The 19032-nt window shown below is 39.6% G+C and overlaps 1 protein-coding gene across 2 annotated transcripts in view; it reads left to right on the plus strand.

The window, feature by feature from the left end:
• Nucleotides 1-17308, plus strand: part of Cltc (clathrin heavy chain) — a 56833-nt gene extending 39525 nt beyond the window's left edge. The window contains exons 16-32 of one of the 2 annotated variants that reach the window (XM_032913230.1): nucleotides 218-360; nucleotides 639-873; nucleotides 2978-3100; nucleotides 4316-4461; nucleotides 4672-4855; nucleotides 5040-5232; nucleotides 6104-6261; nucleotides 6968-7132; nucleotides 7257-7364; nucleotides 7442-7609; nucleotides 7722-8003; nucleotides 8099-8209; nucleotides 9137-9307; nucleotides 9492-9713; nucleotides 10827-10847; nucleotides 14621-14696; nucleotides 16241-17308. In XM_032913230.1, the coding sequence (XP_032769121.1) occupies nucleotides 218-360; nucleotides 639-873; nucleotides 2978-3100; nucleotides 4316-4461; nucleotides 4672-4855; nucleotides 5040-5232; nucleotides 6104-6261; nucleotides 6968-7132; nucleotides 7257-7364; nucleotides 7442-7609; nucleotides 7722-8003; nucleotides 8099-8209; nucleotides 9137-9307; nucleotides 9492-9713; nucleotides 10827-10847; nucleotides 14621-14696; nucleotides 16241-16365 (2631 nt within the window). In that variant the 3' untranslated portion in view covers nucleotides 16366-17308. The remainder of the gene's footprint in view (nucleotides 1-217; nucleotides 361-638; nucleotides 874-2977; nucleotides 3101-4315; nucleotides 4462-4671; nucleotides 4856-5039; nucleotides 5233-6103; nucleotides 6262-6967; nucleotides 7133-7256; nucleotides 7365-7441; nucleotides 7610-7721; nucleotides 8004-8098; nucleotides 8210-9136; nucleotides 9308-9491; nucleotides 9714-10826; nucleotides 10848-14620; nucleotides 14697-16240) is intronic. The other variant, XM_032913231.1, reaches the window with a different exon arrangement.
• Nucleotides 17309-19032: the final 1724 nt, after the last annotated feature.

Consider the following 19032-nt stretch of genomic DNA (forward strand, 5'->3'; position numbering starts at 1 on the left):
ACATGGGAGACTAGGGTGAGCGCTCGCCTGCCTCTTAGTAGACTATGAGGTCTTTCTAGCTAGACTTTTCCTTCATCTAACCATAATTTTGGATTCATAGTTTACTACTAATTTAAAAAACAGGGCTTTAACAGAAGAAATTGGTCTTTATGTTTTTGCCTCAGTTTTGCTTATTCATGTAACGGTGTTCTTTTTATTTTCTCTTTTTCCAACATAGGTAAATCCAAGTCGACTTCCTGTGGTTATTGGAGGATTGCTGGATGTTGACTGCTCTGAAGATGTCATTAAAAATTTGATTCTTGTTGTGAGAGGTCAATTCTCTACTGATGAGCTTGTCGCTGAAGTTGAGAAAAGAAACAGGTGTGGTACTGTTTCCTCTCCTATAGCACATAAGTTTGTGGCTTCTGATAGTGCAGGAAGAGTTGAAGTACAGCTCACTGACTGCGGCCACTCAACACATGGGGTAAATTTATGGAGGCAGCTGACAGAAGGGTGACACGCTCGGTTTTAGAGTTGAAAGGTTAGAGTTGAAAGGTTTTTGTTAGTGTTTTTTCCTGAAATGTGACTATATTTCTATAGTTATGAGAAGATTGTGCTGTTTTTAATGTGTTAAAACAGGGTTCTGTTGTTTTTACTAGATTGAAGCTGCTTCTTCCTTGGCTTGAGGCTAGAATTCATGAGGGCTGTGAGGAGCCTGCTACACACAATGCATTAGCCAAAATATACATCGACAGCAATAACAACCCAGAGAGATTCCTTCGTGAAAACCCCTACTATGACAGTCGTGTCGTGGGAAAGTACTGTGAGAAGAGAGACCCACATCTGGCCTGCGTTGCTTATGAACGTGGCCAGTGTGATCTGGAACTAATCAATGTAAGTACTGCTTGCTGAGTGTGACAGAGACGTCTGTATTTCTTTTAACTAGTTGTTTGAGTTTCTATATGATTTTTAGTTAATACAGAACAGTTTGGGGCAGATGGGTGCTATTTTAAAACTGTGTTTGGAGATAGTAGTAAACCCAAGTCTGTACACTCACTCTCGGCTGATTTGTCCTGTATCAGCTCTGCTTGTGTTCTTGTACACGCTCACGCGTACCTTAACATAGCATTTCAGCCACAGTACATTCCTCATGGGTTTGCATCCATCGGCTTCTACTTTCTAGGAATGAAGACGTATCTTTATATAGATACCAGCAACAGTCAGTCAGACGGTAACGAGAAACTCTGAAAGGTTTGTTTTCAGTGTTGTCAGGGTTTTCTGTAGTTTAGCATCACCATTGTGTCCACTCTTCAGCCTCTTTATTCTAAATTAGTCCTTGGAAACTTTTTTGTTTTTTAAATGATAGATACCTTTGCTAAAACTCATTTTGAAATTTGTATTTAGTTAGGTTTTTTGTTGTTGTTGCTGTGAAATAAGTGCATAATCAAATTTTCCATTGTAAAGTGAACATCTCAGTGGCTTTTAGTGAGTTGAGTGTTGCAAATCAGAACTCTTTCCCACTTTCCAGGCTCTCAGCACTGAGAAAGGAGAGCTTCTTTTTAGTAAATCTTCATGTACTCCCTTCTCATAGAACCTCACAGCTGCCAAACCACACCCAACTCCTGTGGCTTTCCCTGTTCTGTATTTTTTTTTTTTTAATTAAAGTATTTATTACTCGTGCACAAGTATGTAGAAGTCAGAACGACTAGTGGGAATCTTTTATCTCCTCAATGTATGTGGGTCTCATGAACCACTCTGGTCATCAGCCTTGGTGGCAAGCTACCTAGTAAGCCATATTGCTGACCCCTGTACATTTCATATAAATGTATGGCCTCTGTTTCTTTCTCCTGCAGTGCTGAATGCCTGGCCGCAGAAAAACATTTCTGAGTTTCCCTGAATCATTTCTTTGCTTTGCAGCTAAAATCAAGTATTTCAATAATGGTTCTCTATAATTAGATTTTTAGATCATACATCTCTACTTGGAATACTGCTTAAATAATGTTTGCTCTATGCTGCCATTTTCTTTCTTTATGTTACCAGTCTCCACTGAATTGTCCACTTCCCATTCGGGAGTACTTTGGTAAAGAAATGAGCACACTCACCCAGAGGTCCTTTCTCCTTGTCCCTGCTTACTTAGCCTTTGTAACCTAAGACATTGTTACTAGGTTGATGACTACTGTAGCCCTTTCTCCTGTTTACCAGTTACAGGTTAGAGTTACTGGGCCTGCATGAATGAGGCCCTGATTATAATCACAGCACTGAAAAAAAGTTCTGTCGTATTTATTCGTCAGTATTCTCGGATTCATAGACTCCTGTTGTACTCTGAATTACAGTCCATTACTGTAATTTCTGTTAGCATTCAGATTGTTCCCTGGTTGTTGATGAACTTCAAGGCTCATTGTGCAACTTTCCCAGATTAGAGTTACCCATTTTTCCAGGCAGCCCCCACCCTTTTTAATGAAAGATGCCGTTAGTAACTGAGTTCTACCCTGAAGATGGCTTCTAGCATTGTTCTGTGGTCAGATCTTAGAAACTTATCTGTGTTTGTATGTGCTTTCAAAGATAATACATATTTATATATGCAGGTGTATGGAAAAGTGTTCAGTATCTAATGAAACACTGGAAGAAAGTTTTGAAGTCAACCAGACCTGTATTAGAGTGTAATACAAAGCTATGATTTAAAGTTAATACAATACTAGTGCTTGAACATCAAAAATAAGCTAAATATGCTAGTGTGTGTCTGTAGTTCTAGCATGTGAGAAGTAGAGGAGGATAAAGAAATTTGAAGCTCAAACAAAAAAACCAGATGCTATACTGGGAGTCTTTTAAAAAGCTCCTAAAATTTCTTTTTTCTTTTCATTGTTGAATTTTAATGGGAATATTTGACTGTGATATTCCCTAGATTTTTTTTTTTTTTAAAGAGTTGACATGATTGCAAATAACTGTCAGACTCGTTTTCTGTAATTGCGCTGAAATTAACCCTGGCTGTTTTAATTAGGTTTGCAATGAGAATTCCCTCTTCAAAAGTCTTTCTCGCTACCTGGTCCGTCGAAAGGATCCAGAGTTGTGGGGTAGTGTGCTACTGGAAAGCAATCCATACAGAAGACCATTAATTGACCAGGTAAATGTGACAAAAATGTTTCACTTCTTTCTGACCTGGAATACTTTCCTCTCATTACATATCCAAATATATTCAAATGGGTCATATTTAACTATAACAGAAGGTACAAAAAGTAAAAAAAAACATTAAAATTGTACTATATAAATGTAAAATTGTTTGTGTGTGTGTATGTGTGTGTGTGTGTAAGTGTGTAAAATATTATAAGGAAAGTGAAATCTAAAACCATAAATTTATATTAAGTTCATCACCATTAAAGAAAGGGAATAAATTAGGATTGACTCCAAATCATTAGCTGATACATGACTGAAATCAAGACATTGAAAGCAGTAAGTCAACACACAAAAGGATTGATAATTCAAAAACCAAAAATCCAAGTAATGTTTGGGTCTGACAGCTTAAAGTCCCTAGTACTTAGGAGTTTGAGAGAGGAAGAAAGAGTATGAGTTTGAGTTCATTAATATCGTCCTGTGAGTGTAGCAAGATTATATCTCCAATTCTTTTCTAAATTCCAAGTATCATGAATATTATTGGTAAGTGTGACCCAGTTTCTGGTTACTAGCATCGCCTACAAGCAGGGCTGGGTAGACAGACAGGAAGATCTCTGGAGCATGCTGGTGACTGGCAAGACACAGCACCTGTTCACATTCATGCACACACTGTACCCAAACCAGTAGTAAGAATTCCAACTAAGTAACACAGCACTGCAGTGGAGATTTTTATACCTATATGAAATTGAAATCTTGAATTTAAAGCGCTAATTATTGCTTGTTATAATAATGATTCTTAAATTCTTCTGACAGACAAAAAGAGTGACACACACTGTCTAGAAAGCATTTCCAAGGCGCATTCCTGCGTAGATAAAGCTTCCTGCACTCAGGGCATCTGGCATATGAAAGTAGACAAACAAGGGTTGTTCATTTCCTAATCTGTGTCCAGGGATGTGAAGAGGACCCATTACAGCAATAGTGATAAGTTATCATGGCTAGTGTTCTATCAGGGAAAGTGACAGTGACATAACTGCTGATGGGAACATAATTATAAACAACGTGCGTCCATGTATATTGTGTACAAAGGTCTTCGAGTAGAAAGGGCATTTTTCCTTCTATTTGAGATTTTCTAATGAGATGTTAACTAACTTATTGTTACCAGCCAATGTCTTTTTAAAAATACCTTGATTTTTTATTGTTTTAACCATTCCATGTATGTCCTTTGTAGGTCGTACAGACAGCTTTGTCTGAGACTCAGGACCCAGAAGAAGTGTCCGTAACTGTCAAGGCTTTTATGACAGCAGATCTTCCTAACGAACTCATTGAGCTGCTGGAGAAAATTGTCCTTGATAACTCTGTATTCAGTGAACACAGGTAGGCTGGCAGGGATTGCACTGACTTTCTCCGTCTTTCATTGTGGCCTGTCAGTTTGGGGAAGGAACAGAAAGCAAAGTGAATAGGCAGCTTTCTGGACTGTTATCTCCTAGTACTGTCTCTCCTTACCTTGACCTTGACACAAGCAACAGTGTTCCCTCATCATTGATGACCTTTTTAAACACTGTGGTTGAATGTTTGTTTCTCAAGGAATCTGCAAAACCTCCTCATCCTCACTGCGATTAAGGCTGACCGAACCCGAGTTATGGAGTATATTAACCGCCTGGACAATTATGATGCGCCAGATATTGCCAACATTGCCATCAGCAATGAGCTCTTCGAAGAAGCATTTGCTATTTTCCGGAAGTTTGATGTCAATACTTCAGCAGTGCAGGTAAATCATGAAATTACATAAATTGAGATACTGACTATAATGTCTTGATGTTAAGAATATATTGTCTTGTGAGGGTGTGCACAGATTGCTTTCACAGAATAATCATAAAATGCTATCTGTTTAAATGTAATTCTGTTGGGTAAGATCCATTTTACTGTAACACCAATTCAAAAATGTTGCCCAGGTGTTAATTGAACATATTGGAAACCTGGATCGTGCATATGAGTTTGCTGAACGCTGCAATGAGCCTGCTGTTTGGAGTCAACTTGCAAAAGCTCAGTTGCAGAAAGGGATGGTGAAGGAAGCCATTGATTCTTACATCAAAGCAGATGATCCTTCGTCTTACATGGAAGTTGTTCAGGCTGCCAATACTAGTGGTAAGGCTTCTTGTCTTTATGTCTTTAAGACCTCCGAAAAATTACTAAGTCAAGCATTCAGTACATTCTATACTTTTGCTAGTATAGAGGTTAGCACTCCCTGGTTACTTGTGAAAACGTTCAGCTCAGCATCTCAGACTGACTGAATTATATGAATTTAGAAAATCCAGGGGGCTGGAGAGATGGCTCAGCGGTTAAGAGCACCGACTGTAGGGGTTGGGGATTTAGCTCAGTGGTAGAGCTCTTGCCTAGCAAAGCGCAAGGCCCTGGGTTGGTCCCCAGCTCCGGGAAAAAAAAAAAAAAAAAAAGAGCACCGACTGCTCTTCCAGAGGTCATGAGTTCAATTCCCAGCAACCACATGGTGGCTCACAACCATCTATAAAGAGATCCAATGCCCTCTTCTGGTGTATCTGAAGACAGCTACAGTGTACTTATATGTAATAAATGAATAAATCTTTAAAAAAAAAAAAAAAGAAAAGAAAATCCATGGAGAAAATTAATTTTGTTTTGAGGTCTGATAAAATCCTGATAGAGCTCTAGTATATAACTTTAAAGTGGGGAGAAGTATCAAGCAATTTTAGGGCAGTAATAATACAGACATGTAGTGGAATTTTTAGACTTTAGATATATCCAGTTTTACATTTGTCATTCTACATAATATTTCTTTGAAAAAAGAGTTATGCTGGTGTGGTGATGTACTCCTGCCACTGAGGCAGGAGGCCTTAAATTCATGGACTGCCTAGGCTATATACATAGCATGACACTCTCAAAAAACAAATTAGCAGGGGGAACTATTAGGACATCTAACATATTTGGTTGGAAATATAAAATAAGAGTGCTAGTTTATGGGCTTATTTTTCTCTTTATTTAGGAAACTGGGAAGAATTGGTGAAGTATTTGCAGATGGCACGCAAGAAGGCCCGAGAGTCCTACGTGGAGACAGAATTGATATTTGCACTGGCTAAAACAAACCGTCTTGCAGAATTAGAAGAGTTCATCAATGGGCCAAATAATGCTCATATTCAGCAAGTGAGTTTCCTGTTTAAATTCCCTCCCCCCTCGTGTGTGTGTGCGCGCGCGTGCGTGCGTGCGTGCGTGCGTGCGTGCGTGCGTGCGTGCGTGCGTGTGTGTGTGTGTGTGTGTGTTTGTGTTTAGTGGGATGCTCGCATAAAAGTGCATATGAAGGCCAAGGGCAGGCTTTATTTTTATTCCTTAGAAACCATCCACTTAGAAAAAAACAACAGGGTCTCTTGTTGGCATGGGTCTAAGTAGTTTGAGCTAGCTGGCCAGCAAGCACAAAGGACTGACTTACCACTCTGCTGGGATTCCAAGCACACACTACACCTGACTTTTTATGTGGGTCATGGATATTAACTCACATCCTATTGTTTACACGGCAAGTACTTTCCAACTGAGTTATCTCCCTACCTCCACATTTTAACACATGAAAATTCAATGAGCAGCTTACCACCCTGGCAGAATCAACGTGTTAGGACTATGAAATTAAACTGTTCTTAGGAGTGTGTATATGTTCATTCATTTTATTTGTAATTTTTGAGATGGAATTCCTCAGTGGCATGAAGGATGTGTCCTTAAACTTGGTAAACTGCCTCAACTTCTGGGTGCTGGATTACAGCATATGCATATCTGTTCCTTTGGTGTAAGATACAAATTTTGAAAAAGGATTGAGCTGAGACCTGTATTTTACTGATCGTGGATTGCTTTTTCCCCCTAGGTTGGTGACCGTTGTTATGATGAGAAAATGTATGATGCTGCTAAGTTGTTGTACAATAATGTTTCTAACTTTGGACGTTTGGCGTCTACCCTGGTTCACCTTGGCGAGTATCAGGCAGCAGTTGATGGTGCTAGAAAAGCTAATAGTACTCGAACATGGAAAGAGGTAATCTAAACCCAGGTTCCAATCAGGAGTTAACGTTTTGTTTGAAAACTTTTTTCTACTGTTGAGTTGAAATAATTGCATTTATTTATATTTGAGTTCTCATAGTGGAAAATGTTTTTTCTAGGTCTGCTTTGCCTGTGTAGATGGGAAAGAGTTTCGCCTTGCTCAGATGTGTGGACTCCATATTGTTGTGCATGCAGATGAATTAGAGGAGCTTATCAACTACTATCAGGTAATGACACCAGACCTTTACATGAATTGAAACCTTTGTACGCATATTCTCTCTAATTGCATTTTTTCTTCGTATAGGATCGTGGATATTTTGAAGAACTCATCACCATGTTGGAGGCAGCCTTGGGACTAGAGCGAGCTCACATGGGAATGTTCACAGAGCTAGCAATTTTGTATTCTAAATTCAAGCCACAGAAAATGAGGGAACACCTAGAGTTGTTTTGGTCAAGAGTGAATATTCCTAAGGTAACCAGTCTTCACCACTTTGAGGCGACTCTAATAATTTAAAATACATTTTCCTTGTTAGGCTGATAGCAAGAGTCAGATTTACATCTAAAGCAACTGGTTTTGTCCTCAGGTGCTGAGAGCCGCAGAGCAAGCCCATCTTTGGGCAGAGCTGGTGTTTCTGTATGACAAGTATGAAGAGTATGATAATGCCATCATCACTATGATGAATCACCCCACCGACGCATGGAAGGAAGGGCAGTTCAAAGACATCATCACCAAGGTGGCTAACGTGGAACTGTACTACAAAGCAATCCAGTTCTACTTAGAATTCAAGCCCTTGTTGTTAAATGACTTGCTCATGGTGCTGTCTCCACGGTTGGATCATACTCGTGCAGTCAATTATTTCAGCAAGGTAACTTCTTGCCCTGAACTCTACAGTGAGGATTTTGACAGATTGGATAACAGTTCTCAGCTGTGGATATCTTTCTAACAAACTTTATTTTAAAGGTTAAACAGCTACCACTGGTGAAACCATATTTACGCTCAGTTCAGAACCACAACAACAAGTCCGTGAACGAATCCCTGAACAACCTCTTTATCACAGAGGAGGATTACCAGGTAAAGCCTTGGGTTCTGTAAACACTCAGCATCACACTCTGACAGGGTTGACTGACGGGCTCTGTGGTAACAACCCCAGTTAGCCTTACATTTCTAAGTAGCAGGCACATCGATGCTTACGCCCTAAATTCAGCAAGGTTTTCGTGATGGGTAAGTGTTCGGTTTTATAATAAGTTCTACTCTTTGGGTTAGACACATTTTATATATGCTTTGATAAAACAGTTTAACATGTGGGTCCTTGCTCTCTTACATCCTAATTCCACATCCCAGAGACACTGATCTTTCAGTCTATAAACTTAATTGCTATAAAGTGGACTTAACAATTTGTCACTTTTCTTACCTAATGTCTTACTATTTGTCATGTAAGTTTGCTTTTGTGAAAGATAACACATAAATAGAAACTGTCTAGGTTAATCTAATTGCATTTTTCCTTCACTTCTTGGCCTGACTGGGATTTACTGGCAGGCTTGCCTCCCAGGCAGGTGTCTGCTCAGCCTAAGTGTTTGAAGTATAGCTCTGTGTCAGCACACCTGGCTTAGCATGATTTTCCTTTAGGCTCAAAGTCTATAGTCTATAAGGCTGAACAGTATGAATAGTTTGCTAACAGCATAAGTGCTTGTCTACATTACCTATTCTCCAGTTTCATAGTCATTTAAGTTAGTATCAGTACTGGATATTTATATCTCAAAGAAAACTGCACCTTCGGAAAGTTGTACTGTCCATTTGAACATCTTATTTATCAGTTTAGAAGTAGCTCCAAGAAGATTGATACCTGAATAGAGGTTACAGCTTCTGTAGTTTGGTGCTCGTGTCCTCTACGCTGTTACATTCGTGCTGCCGTCTAACTGCTTCCATCAGAATGAGTTGTGGAGCGTAAGTGTTAAATGAGAGCCAATAGTTGACTTCTGAATGCCTTTGTCTCTCAAGGCTCTGCGAACATCAATAGATGCTTATGACAACTTTGACAACATCTCACTCGCTCAACGTTTGGAAAAACATGAACTCATTGAATTCAGAAGAATTGCTGCTTATCTCTTCAAAGGAAACAATCGCTGGAAACAGAGTGTGGAGCTGTGCAAGAAAGACAGCCTTTACAAGGTCGGTAACATGGGGTGTGCTGTTGGAGCAGTGGGAATTGGCAGTGTAACTCGCTTTTGTGAAGGTTGTTTTTAAGTCAGTGGATTGATGACGACGACGACGACGATGATGATTTTAACTTTCAATGATGGTTTAAGTCAGCATGTGGGGTTAACCATTGTCTTTCATTGTTTCCTTCGAATAGGATGCAATGCAGTATGCCTCTGAATCGAAAGACACAGAATTGGCTGAAGAACTCCTGCAGTGGTTTCTGCAGGAAGAGAAGAGAGAATGCTTTGGAGCTTGTCTCTTCACCTGCTATGATCTTTTAAGGCCAGATGTTGTCCTGGAAACTGCATGGAGACATAATATCATGGATTTTGCCATGCCCTATTTCATCCAGGTCATGAAGGAGTATTTGACCAAGGTAATGACGCTCAGAAGTGTATTCAGAGCTAAGAATCTTGAGGATATATAACATTCTACATGCATATTGCTTTTCAATTTTTTCTCTAGTATAAATTATTTACTTGACCATAAAATGTTCCTATTATGGATTTTTTTTCTTAATAGCTGACAGGCGACATGATTAGGAAGGGAACTTAAGCTTTGTCAGTGTTTACTCTCTGTATTCTTAAAGTAAATAGTACTCTTTTAATATTTGAAACATTTTAAGATAGCATTTTGAAATTAATTGCTACAACTCAGATTTCCATGTATTCCAGATTGGTTTGGCTCCTGACTTCATGTCTTTGCCTGTTTCTCGTGCATTGTATTCTCAGCTCCCTAGTCATCACAGATTTTTGATAATCAAATACATAATTTAAAATACTGTAGGAAGTTTGAAATTAACCATGTTTCCTAAATGTACATTAAATAAACTAAGGATTCAGCGACATTACAAAGTTTACTATTCATCTTTGCATCTCTTTTTGATGTGAGAATAGTTCTTGCTTTCCTGGAGTTAACTAGCTTTATGCATAGAAAATGTAAATGACTTTAAAAGATCCATTTTGCCAGAGTAAATCAAACTTGAAGTCTCTCTTGATTTCTTGAGCATGCCTGAGTACAGGGTGGGAACACTACTAACACCCGCCCCCATAGAGATGTCTTCCTTTGAAGACCACATCACTAGATACCTTGTGTTGCTCTTACGGTTTTTAAAGCAGTAATGTTTTATATGTAAGTTCAGTGTGATTAGAGCAGTTGCCACAGCTTAGCCACAGGTGAGGGAAGCTTCTTTTCTTACGCATAATGCCACCTTTGAGACCTGGCTGCTGTTAACCTAAATGCTGTCCATTTTACTAGCCATTAAGCTGCTTCCTTTCACACTGACTTAGCATAAATTCTTGTGCAGTGAGCTTTGAAGTTACACAGGATTCTAAGTCTTGCTTCCTGTACGCCCTAGACTTCCACTTGCTCCTCCCTTTTTTAGTGGTTACATGTTTCTCCCCTGAACCTTTGTTGCTGATTCTACCTTTTTATGCTCAATATGGAATTTGATTTTTTTCTAAGCTGCACCTTCTGAATTCCTTTGCAGGTTGATGCAATAAAGGAAAAGGTGAAAGTTGATTCTTTTGCATCTTTAAGTCTGGAGGACTAAGTCTAAGGATTTGCATGATTTTTTTTCCTTCCTTTTCTACACTGCTGCTGCTGCTTCCCCCTTCCCCCAATAAATTTTCACTAAGCCTCTGCAAGTCCCTTGAAACATAACTATAATAGAGCTGTAGGACATTAGTAGATGTTTGCTACTAATCGGCTAATAGGCTTTAGGAAGGGCAGGAGGCTAATCAGTAGTTGGTTCACAGTCTCTCTTTAATATATTATTAAAACTGAGCATGGTGAGTTTCAACATTAATTCCAAACTATCAGGAAATTTCTTTTCCCTGTCAGGGTATCTGGACCATACTAGGACTTTCTTAATATTTGAAATAAATCAAAACATCTTTTTTTATTTTGTGAGCTTGCCTGACAGTTGTTGAATTTATATCTGTATGTACATGCCCTAAGAGGCCTTTGGAGTTCTGTGGGGCTGTTTTTTTGTTTGTTTGTTTTCTGGGTTTTTTGTGGTATTGAAGGACTGTGATCCAGTTTCTGATCTCTTGATTCTTACTAATTTTTTTTTGCTGAAAGTAGATACAAGAGATACTAGCTGCTTCCGAAGAGACTTTCCTCATGTTTCTCCAGGTGTCCAGTTCTCATGGTGCTAGTCCATTTTTAAGAAGAGCCAAGATCTTTTCAGTCCTGAGAGAGCCAAGCTTGCTGCAACTGTTGCTAAGCAACATGGTTTATCTGTGTGTATAACAAGGCAACATTAACCCTTATCTGTAATCAGCACACCTTCAAAACTACCAAAATTTGCTGTCAAGTTGGTTCTTTGGCTCATTATCCAAGAATGCCAAATTAGCACCATTTGGTTGCTGCTTTCTCCATTGGCTTATCTCTTTCCCACTATAAATAAAATGAACGTTAAAACGTATTCCTGACGTAAGATTATGGCTAGAAAGCGATGGGGCTATAAAGGAGTGTTAAATTTTAAATGAATTTGAGTGGGGCCAATGCCTTGGGCTTATGTTGTTCAGACTGGAGTCACCACTGGAACTTAGGGCAAACCTGAGTAAATGCATTGTGTGTGAGACCCTTCAGCAGCTAGTAAGCAAGGCAGCTAGAAAGCGTGTGTGTGAAAAATGGGGAACTGAACTGCAGTGTTTGCGTTGTTTTAAATCAAGCATGTACAAGTCATTGCAATTACATCATACTACTCTGAAACATAGAGCATTGCTGTGGGCTGTGTGTGTTTCTTGAGAGCCTGTATGGCACCAGTCATCTTCAGATCTCACTTCTTGCTTCAGTACTTTTGCCTTTTTTTCATGCACACATACACCAAAATAACTGACTGCATGTTAACTTTTCCTCTGCAGCATATTGCAGTCTTTGTGGAAAAGCCTTTTGCATTTTAGTGGATTTTCAATATTACAGATGGAACTGATTTCAGTGACATGCTCATGTTAAATTTTTCTTTTTAAACCCAAGGATCAGAAACTTTTGTTACAGCTCTTAACAAAAGCTTGTGTTCATAAAATCTCCTCCCATTTTTCTTCTTTGTGTAATCTAAATTGGGCTTAAACCAAAAAACTGGATGTTCCTGTGCCAGAGGCTATCCCATAATATAAAAACATCAGCATTTTTGCTTATGTTGGTGTTTCTCCTCTGGGATTTGTGCTCTTCTTCCTTCCTCCCTGCCTATGTCAGTGACTGGGCAGTTAGATAATGCTGGCTCTTCTAGTCTCCCATGTGTTTCTGTATCAGACCTGTGTTGAACATTTAATCAGACATTAACTTTTGTATGTGTCTGTATACTTAAGATTTATTTTCCTTCAAAGTCTGGGGTTTTATTATAAAGTGCTGGGTTTTGCTTGTTTGTTTCATTTTTCTTCTATCTCTTTGGAGTTACTTATACATAGACATCCATGTGTTCCCTGTATAACCCCTCTGTAGGTCATTCTCACACACTAGCTAGGTCAGCAAACCAGGAGACCTCGATGGCAGAGCTGTGCTTTCAGTTCCAGAGATGGATAACGTTTGTTGTAAACTTGGATGCCAAATAGTGGGTATTTCACAAGACTCCCTAGTAGTCTTTAATTTGATACTAAGATAATTTGTCACATATCATGTAGGCTGTAAAATTAAAAAACAGTATGTAAAAGCAAACCACTGCCTAGGGATACACAGTGGCCCTCTGTTGTTCCCCACACCCACCCCAAAACCCCCAAACTCCCAAACTGAACAGAGCAAACCCATTTTTCTAGGGTAGACAGACTACTGAAGCTTACTTCTCAAAACTCTTTGACAAGACTGGATTAGACCTAGGTTGTCTTCACATGGAGTAGTGAGAATGATCACATTGTCTGGGGCTGCTTAGCTGGGATATGTGCTTGCTGCTAAGCTTGACACTTGATTCTCTCCTTGGCATCCACACGGCAGGATGGGAAAACTTAACTTCTACAAATCGTCCCCTGACTTCCATACGCACATGCTTGTTGTCCCTTGCGCCCCAAAGTACATGTAATACTGTCCTAACCCTCTGCCTGTGTGTACACTCAAAGGCACTATTTTAAGTTTCCAGTAGAACCTGGGTACTGCTTTAACATTTTAGAAAAATGTAGTTTTTAACCCTTTTTCATGGACCAATATGTCTGCCCATGTCCTGCTCCTCCTCCCATTGTACTCACATTCTTAGCACACTTGGCCTTGAAAACAGCACATAGAACCCTTGAGATCTGAAGATTAGTTATAAACAGAACCAACTTCTAAATATAGTTTGAAATACAAATAAAGTACAGAGTCAGTGAGAGTGCACGCTATAGAAGATACAGGATGAATCATGATAGCCAGTAATTGACCCTGGAAACAGCAGCTTCTCTCAGCCTCATTTTCTAGAAGGAAACTCAAGGACTGATGAAGTGGTTTGTCCTCTTCCCCCCTTAGCTCTTTTTTTCTTTTTTTCCAGAGCTGAGGATCGAACCCAGGGCCTTGGGCTTGCTAGGCAAGCGCTCTACCACTGAGCTAAATCCCCAACCCTCACTTAGCTCTTAAAAGGATCTGGGTAATACTACTCCTGTCTTTGACTCACACACTTAGACCGATATTATCTGATGTTGCCCACTTTGATTAGCTAGTATATAACAGCCATTTATTTCTTCAGCTTCATTAAAAGTAAAAGCTTTTCTCTCAAAGTTGGAGCCAACTCGGGCAGTCCTAGTTACTTCTTAGAGCCATTTACCATTAAGTTTTTGCATTTTGTCTCAGGCAGCTAAGGAAAATGATGTTCTACAGTAAGGGTGGATGTGGGGCTGCTTGAGACTTGAGTCTCAGGCTGTAAAATGTGAGGCCCAGCAGGGGCTGTGCACAGTGAGCAGAGCAGGCTTACTGCAGCCGTTAACTCATTTCACTTTTTTGTAAACCTATTCTCCTGGGGAAGGAGGTCTGGATGGTTCCTGAACTCCTTGTTACCTCTGATAGTGCATTCCTTCATTTGAAAAGTGGTTCCTTTCCACTTTGTCCTTGCTCAGGCTGCATCCTAGCATGAACAGCCTTAGCCTGGCGTGAGCTGTTATGGCATTTATAAACCCCCCTTCCTGAGGGTTTATAATGGCAGTGCTGAGAAACACCGTGACTGAAGTCTGAATACTGACATTGAATCTGAGGGCTGAGAAGGTTCCTGCAGTCTGTTTTATTTTGACAGAATTTAACATACTAAGGCTTTTCCACTCTCTGCCATAAACCTAAGTTTGTAATGCTTTTGAGGTTCTAACGTGACTTGTTTTTCTTTAGGTGGATAAATTAGATGCTTCGGAGTCACTGAGAAAAGAAGAAGAACAAGCTACAGAGACACAGCCCATTGTTTATGGTAATCTGCCTCTTATGTTCAAAGGGCTGCATTAGACCTTCTGCCATGTAGCAAGCTTTGAGAGGGCAAAACATTTGCTGAGTTAAGGAATAATTCTCCCAGCTGTTCACATTCTCTCTTGAGCACCATTTAAAACTCATTCTTATGGTATCCACTCTGATGATCTTCCATGCATAGAGTCTCTCAAAAATAGTTATTAAAGGTGGCCTAGGCTTTCTTGTTGCCTGATTGATGACTGATCTATTCATTCCTAAGTAGCTAAGAAAGAATTCAGTTTTGGAAGAATCAATGTAGCAAGGCTGTCTTCAGTGTGCCTTGCATAGAGAGTGCATCCTAACTCTAAATGTAACTAGGACAGAGAGTGGGGGTTAAGTTTCCATTCGAGAACTTTCCAGAGAGAGAGAGCTTCCAAACCCTAAAGTAATCATTTAAAGCAGTTTGACTTCCTATACTAGCCAGTGTGGGTTACTTAACCCTTTGCATCTCACACTTAATGAGCATTGGATTTGAGGAGTATGATTAAAAGTTTTATAACCCGGTTTTCTTTGGAAGGAAGTATAAAATTAGGACCATTTTGTCTCAGGCAACAAAGAAAAATGATAGTACATGAGTCTTTATTTCTGCAGATAAACTGGGGGGACTTAGGGGACAGGGTAGTTTTGATAAGGGAGACCTAAAGTACATGAGCTTTGACATATGTGAAACAGGGAAAAGATAGCTGTTTTTTTTACCAGGTATTCATGGCCTGCTGGGCTTTCATGGAGTTTTAAGTAGGGAGTTGAAATAGAGTTAGATTTTTCAATAGTCCAGAGGTGATTCTTTGGTAAAGCGGTTTCCATACTTGCTTACTAAATAAAATTTTGGTTGTGCTACAAGAAGGGGACGCAGGGAACCAGTTGTGCTGGGCGTGCAGTGGCTTCCATTCTAGTGGGAGATGATGTGTAGGAATAAGGAGGTATTGTGTTTCTCTCTCTAAAAGTTCTTTACGTGTCATGTTTTCTTTATGTGGTCAGCACCTATTTCAGCTTCATCAGCAAGTATTTGATAGAAGGTATATACGTTCTTGTGTTTTCATACCTAATGCATTGCCTATCTTAGTGCATATTTGAATGTGGTTTTTTTTATTGCTGTCTCTAAATTAGCGCTGGATTTCTTTGCTAGAACCGTATAAGGTTTCATTTTGATTCAGATGTTTAGAATCAGATATTTAAATTAACTTTAACAACTTGTAAAGTTTTCCTGTGCTAAAATTTTAGTCACTAAATGTAATGTGTATTATGTGATAGGCTTGTTGGCAGATGTATGGCCTGATAATGTCAAATGTGCATGTGTTACTGCTTTAAATATAGGATGTTGTGGCCCTCAGCCCTGCTCCATTGGCTTTTTTAAGACAGGAACCTTCTCAGGGCAAGACTGTACTCCAAATTGAGACAGTCAAAAGTGCCCACACACAACTTAGTGAATTGTGAGTGTGCTGCTGGAGTGGGAAAGAGGATAGTGCTAACTCTGGTGCTAACAGATTCTCCTCCTCTTTGTCACTTTAGGTCAGCCCCAGCTGATGCTAACAGCCGGACCCAGTGTGGCAGTCCCTCCCCAGGCACCTTTTGGTTATGGTTATACTGCACCACCATATGGGCAGCCACAGCCTGGCTTTGGGTACAGCATGTGAGACGGAAGCTGATCCCGTAGTCTCCTATTTTCATACTGAAGCATCGTCCACCCACTTCTCAGTTTATAAACGGGAAACAGGCAACGTGTTCTTGTAACCTTTACTTCATGAAGGACTACTTTTTTGTTCTAACTATAGACTCGGATCACCTATGTTAAAACTTTATTTTCACATTCCGCATCATTAGACCTTCTTTTCAAAGGGGAATAGTACTCACGTGGGCTTTTTCTCCCCCTCATTCTTTGAAGAACTGCTTACTATTCAATCTATTGTGAAGAACCTGATTTGCACTCTGTAGTGTTTAAAGAAACAAAGAAACTCTAATATTGAATCTCTTAAATTTAGTGTATGTAAACAGCTTTCACTATGTATTGTCTAAATGCATTTAATTCTCTTTTATTCAAAGAAAAGCTAACGTGAAAATACTGCTATGTGACCATGCAAGACTGTCAGAGCCAACAAAGACAACACTAATCAGCATATCTTACATTGGATCACAGCGCTCTCCAAATTATTTGAAAATGCATACAGACAACTTGCCTGATTTTTTTTTTTTTAAACGAGTATCACAGGCCCTGTAACCTATGCAGGTTTCCCCATTATGCATATAGAAAATGCTAGTGTGTTGCTCACTTCATGTGTAACAGGTGCCCTCATGTTGTGCTGTATCCTGTGCTTTTTCTGTGGGACCATTCCATTCAGGAACAAAGAGCACCATGACTGCACACGTGTGTATTTACTAACCCTTCCCTGAGGTGTGTGTATGTTGGATATTGTGGTGTTTTAGATCACTGAGTGTACAGAAGAGAGAATTCAAACAAGATATTGCTGTTCTTCAGTTTTGTTTGTGGAATTTGAAATTACTCCAATTTAAAATAAATTACTGGACTGTGGAAATAACATGTAGAATTGCAGTTTTAATTAAATACATCTCAAACCAGAAGAATGGTGGTTTTCATAGTTTCATACTGGATACTGCTGGAGCATTACAGAGAGGCATAGAGGGAAATTATGAAGAAGACATGCATTATGTCATTTACATTCCTGTAGTTATGAAAGATTATGCAGCCGTCACTGAATAATGGGCTCCTCACATTTCCAACATTTTAACCTAGTAGCACTCGGGTTTTAAGCATTTCCCCTAACTAAATAAATTATAGGTGTTATATTGACTTGAAATAAAGGTGTATTTTTTTTTTAAAGTAGTTAGCATGGTATTTCTTTTCAACTTGAAAGGCTCCAAATTTAAGTTTTTGCCATGGCCGAGAATATTGACTTTCCTTCAGCACGACTGAATCCTCTATAGTTACAGAGTGAGCTGCCTAGCTTATATCTACAACTCAGGCAGATTAGCATAGGCTTCATATACACACCCTTTGCAAATTAGGATCACTATTAAAGTCAGTTTTCATTTGTCATAGTGAAAACGTGGGCTCTCAGGCCAAAGCTGCCCTGTGTTCCAGATCTCTACCTACTCTCATCAGAAGAAATCAAGAGATAATCAGTTCATTCTTGACTTCCTGTACTTGTGAATGATGCTCCTTTCCCTTCCTTAATAGAAGCAAATTGAAATATTGTATTTTATGGGTATGGGTGTTTTGCCTGTGTATATGTCTGTGGACTACGTGCACGCGGTGCCCTCAGAAGCCAGAGGAGGGGCTCAGAATCCTCTAGGATAGGAGTTCAGTTACCCCGTGGGTACTAGGAATTGAACCTAGTCCTTTAGAAGAGCAGTCAGTGCTCTTAAACACTGAGCTATTTCTCCAGTCCTACTCTTTCTTATTGTTTCCTTGAGGATTTTTCCCAACAAAAATTCATCATGTACTGTTGTCCTGTGATGCCAAGTTGCCACTTAAACCATCCATATTGAACGAGTCAGCAGGCTGCTGAATTGTTTCTTCTCTATATATCAAATACTTTCAGAATTACTATGCAGATTAGTTTATTATGTGTATGGATGTTTATGTGTCTGCATATCATATTTGTGCCTGTGGATATAGTAGACCATTGCTCCATTCTTTCCAGTCTGTTGGTTTTTTTATTCAGAATTTCTGTGTAGTCATTCCAGGCTGGCCTTCCTTGGACTTGAGATTCTTTTATTCCCCCCTCAGCCTCCTGCATGAGGGAATTATAAGTATGCACCATCTGCCAGGTTATCTTTAAATCACAAAATGCCTAGTCAAGGATTGGGCTGTGGTCATCATAATCCACCAAAGTGAATGGTAAGGGAGTTGGTAATTATTACTCTTGAGTTTATCACTGTGGTAGGTTCTAGACTAGGAAACTGAAAACTACTGTACTAACTAGTATAAATGTTGCTTGATCCAAGGGGAAATGGGAGAAGGAAATTCATGTGGCAAAGCTGTATGATTTAGTGATATATAAAATAGCCCCTACATGAACAAATCCGTGTTAACAACCATTTCAACATGGCCATCTTGGTGTAACAAGTACCGCTTGGCCTTTCTCTGTGCAGCTGTGATCTCACTCTGAGCCTCACTGCCAAACTGCTGAGGAGGTGTTGTGTCGGTCATTTCTGTCAGTGACAGTGATAAAAACAAGGAAAGCTTTGCATACTGATACATAAAACGTGTCGCTTTCTGGAACAAGAGCCCTTGCCCAGCATGTGAGGCATGAAGCTGGATCTCCAGCACCGCAAAGTTTGTT

The sequence above is a fragment of the Rattus rattus genome, chromosome 9 (genome assembly GCF_011064425.1).
Source record: "Rattus rattus isolate New Zealand chromosome 9, Rrattus_CSIRO_v1, whole genome shotgun sequence".
Taxonomy (NCBI): Eukaryota; Metazoa; Chordata; class Mammalia; order Rodentia; family Muridae; genus Rattus; species Rattus rattus.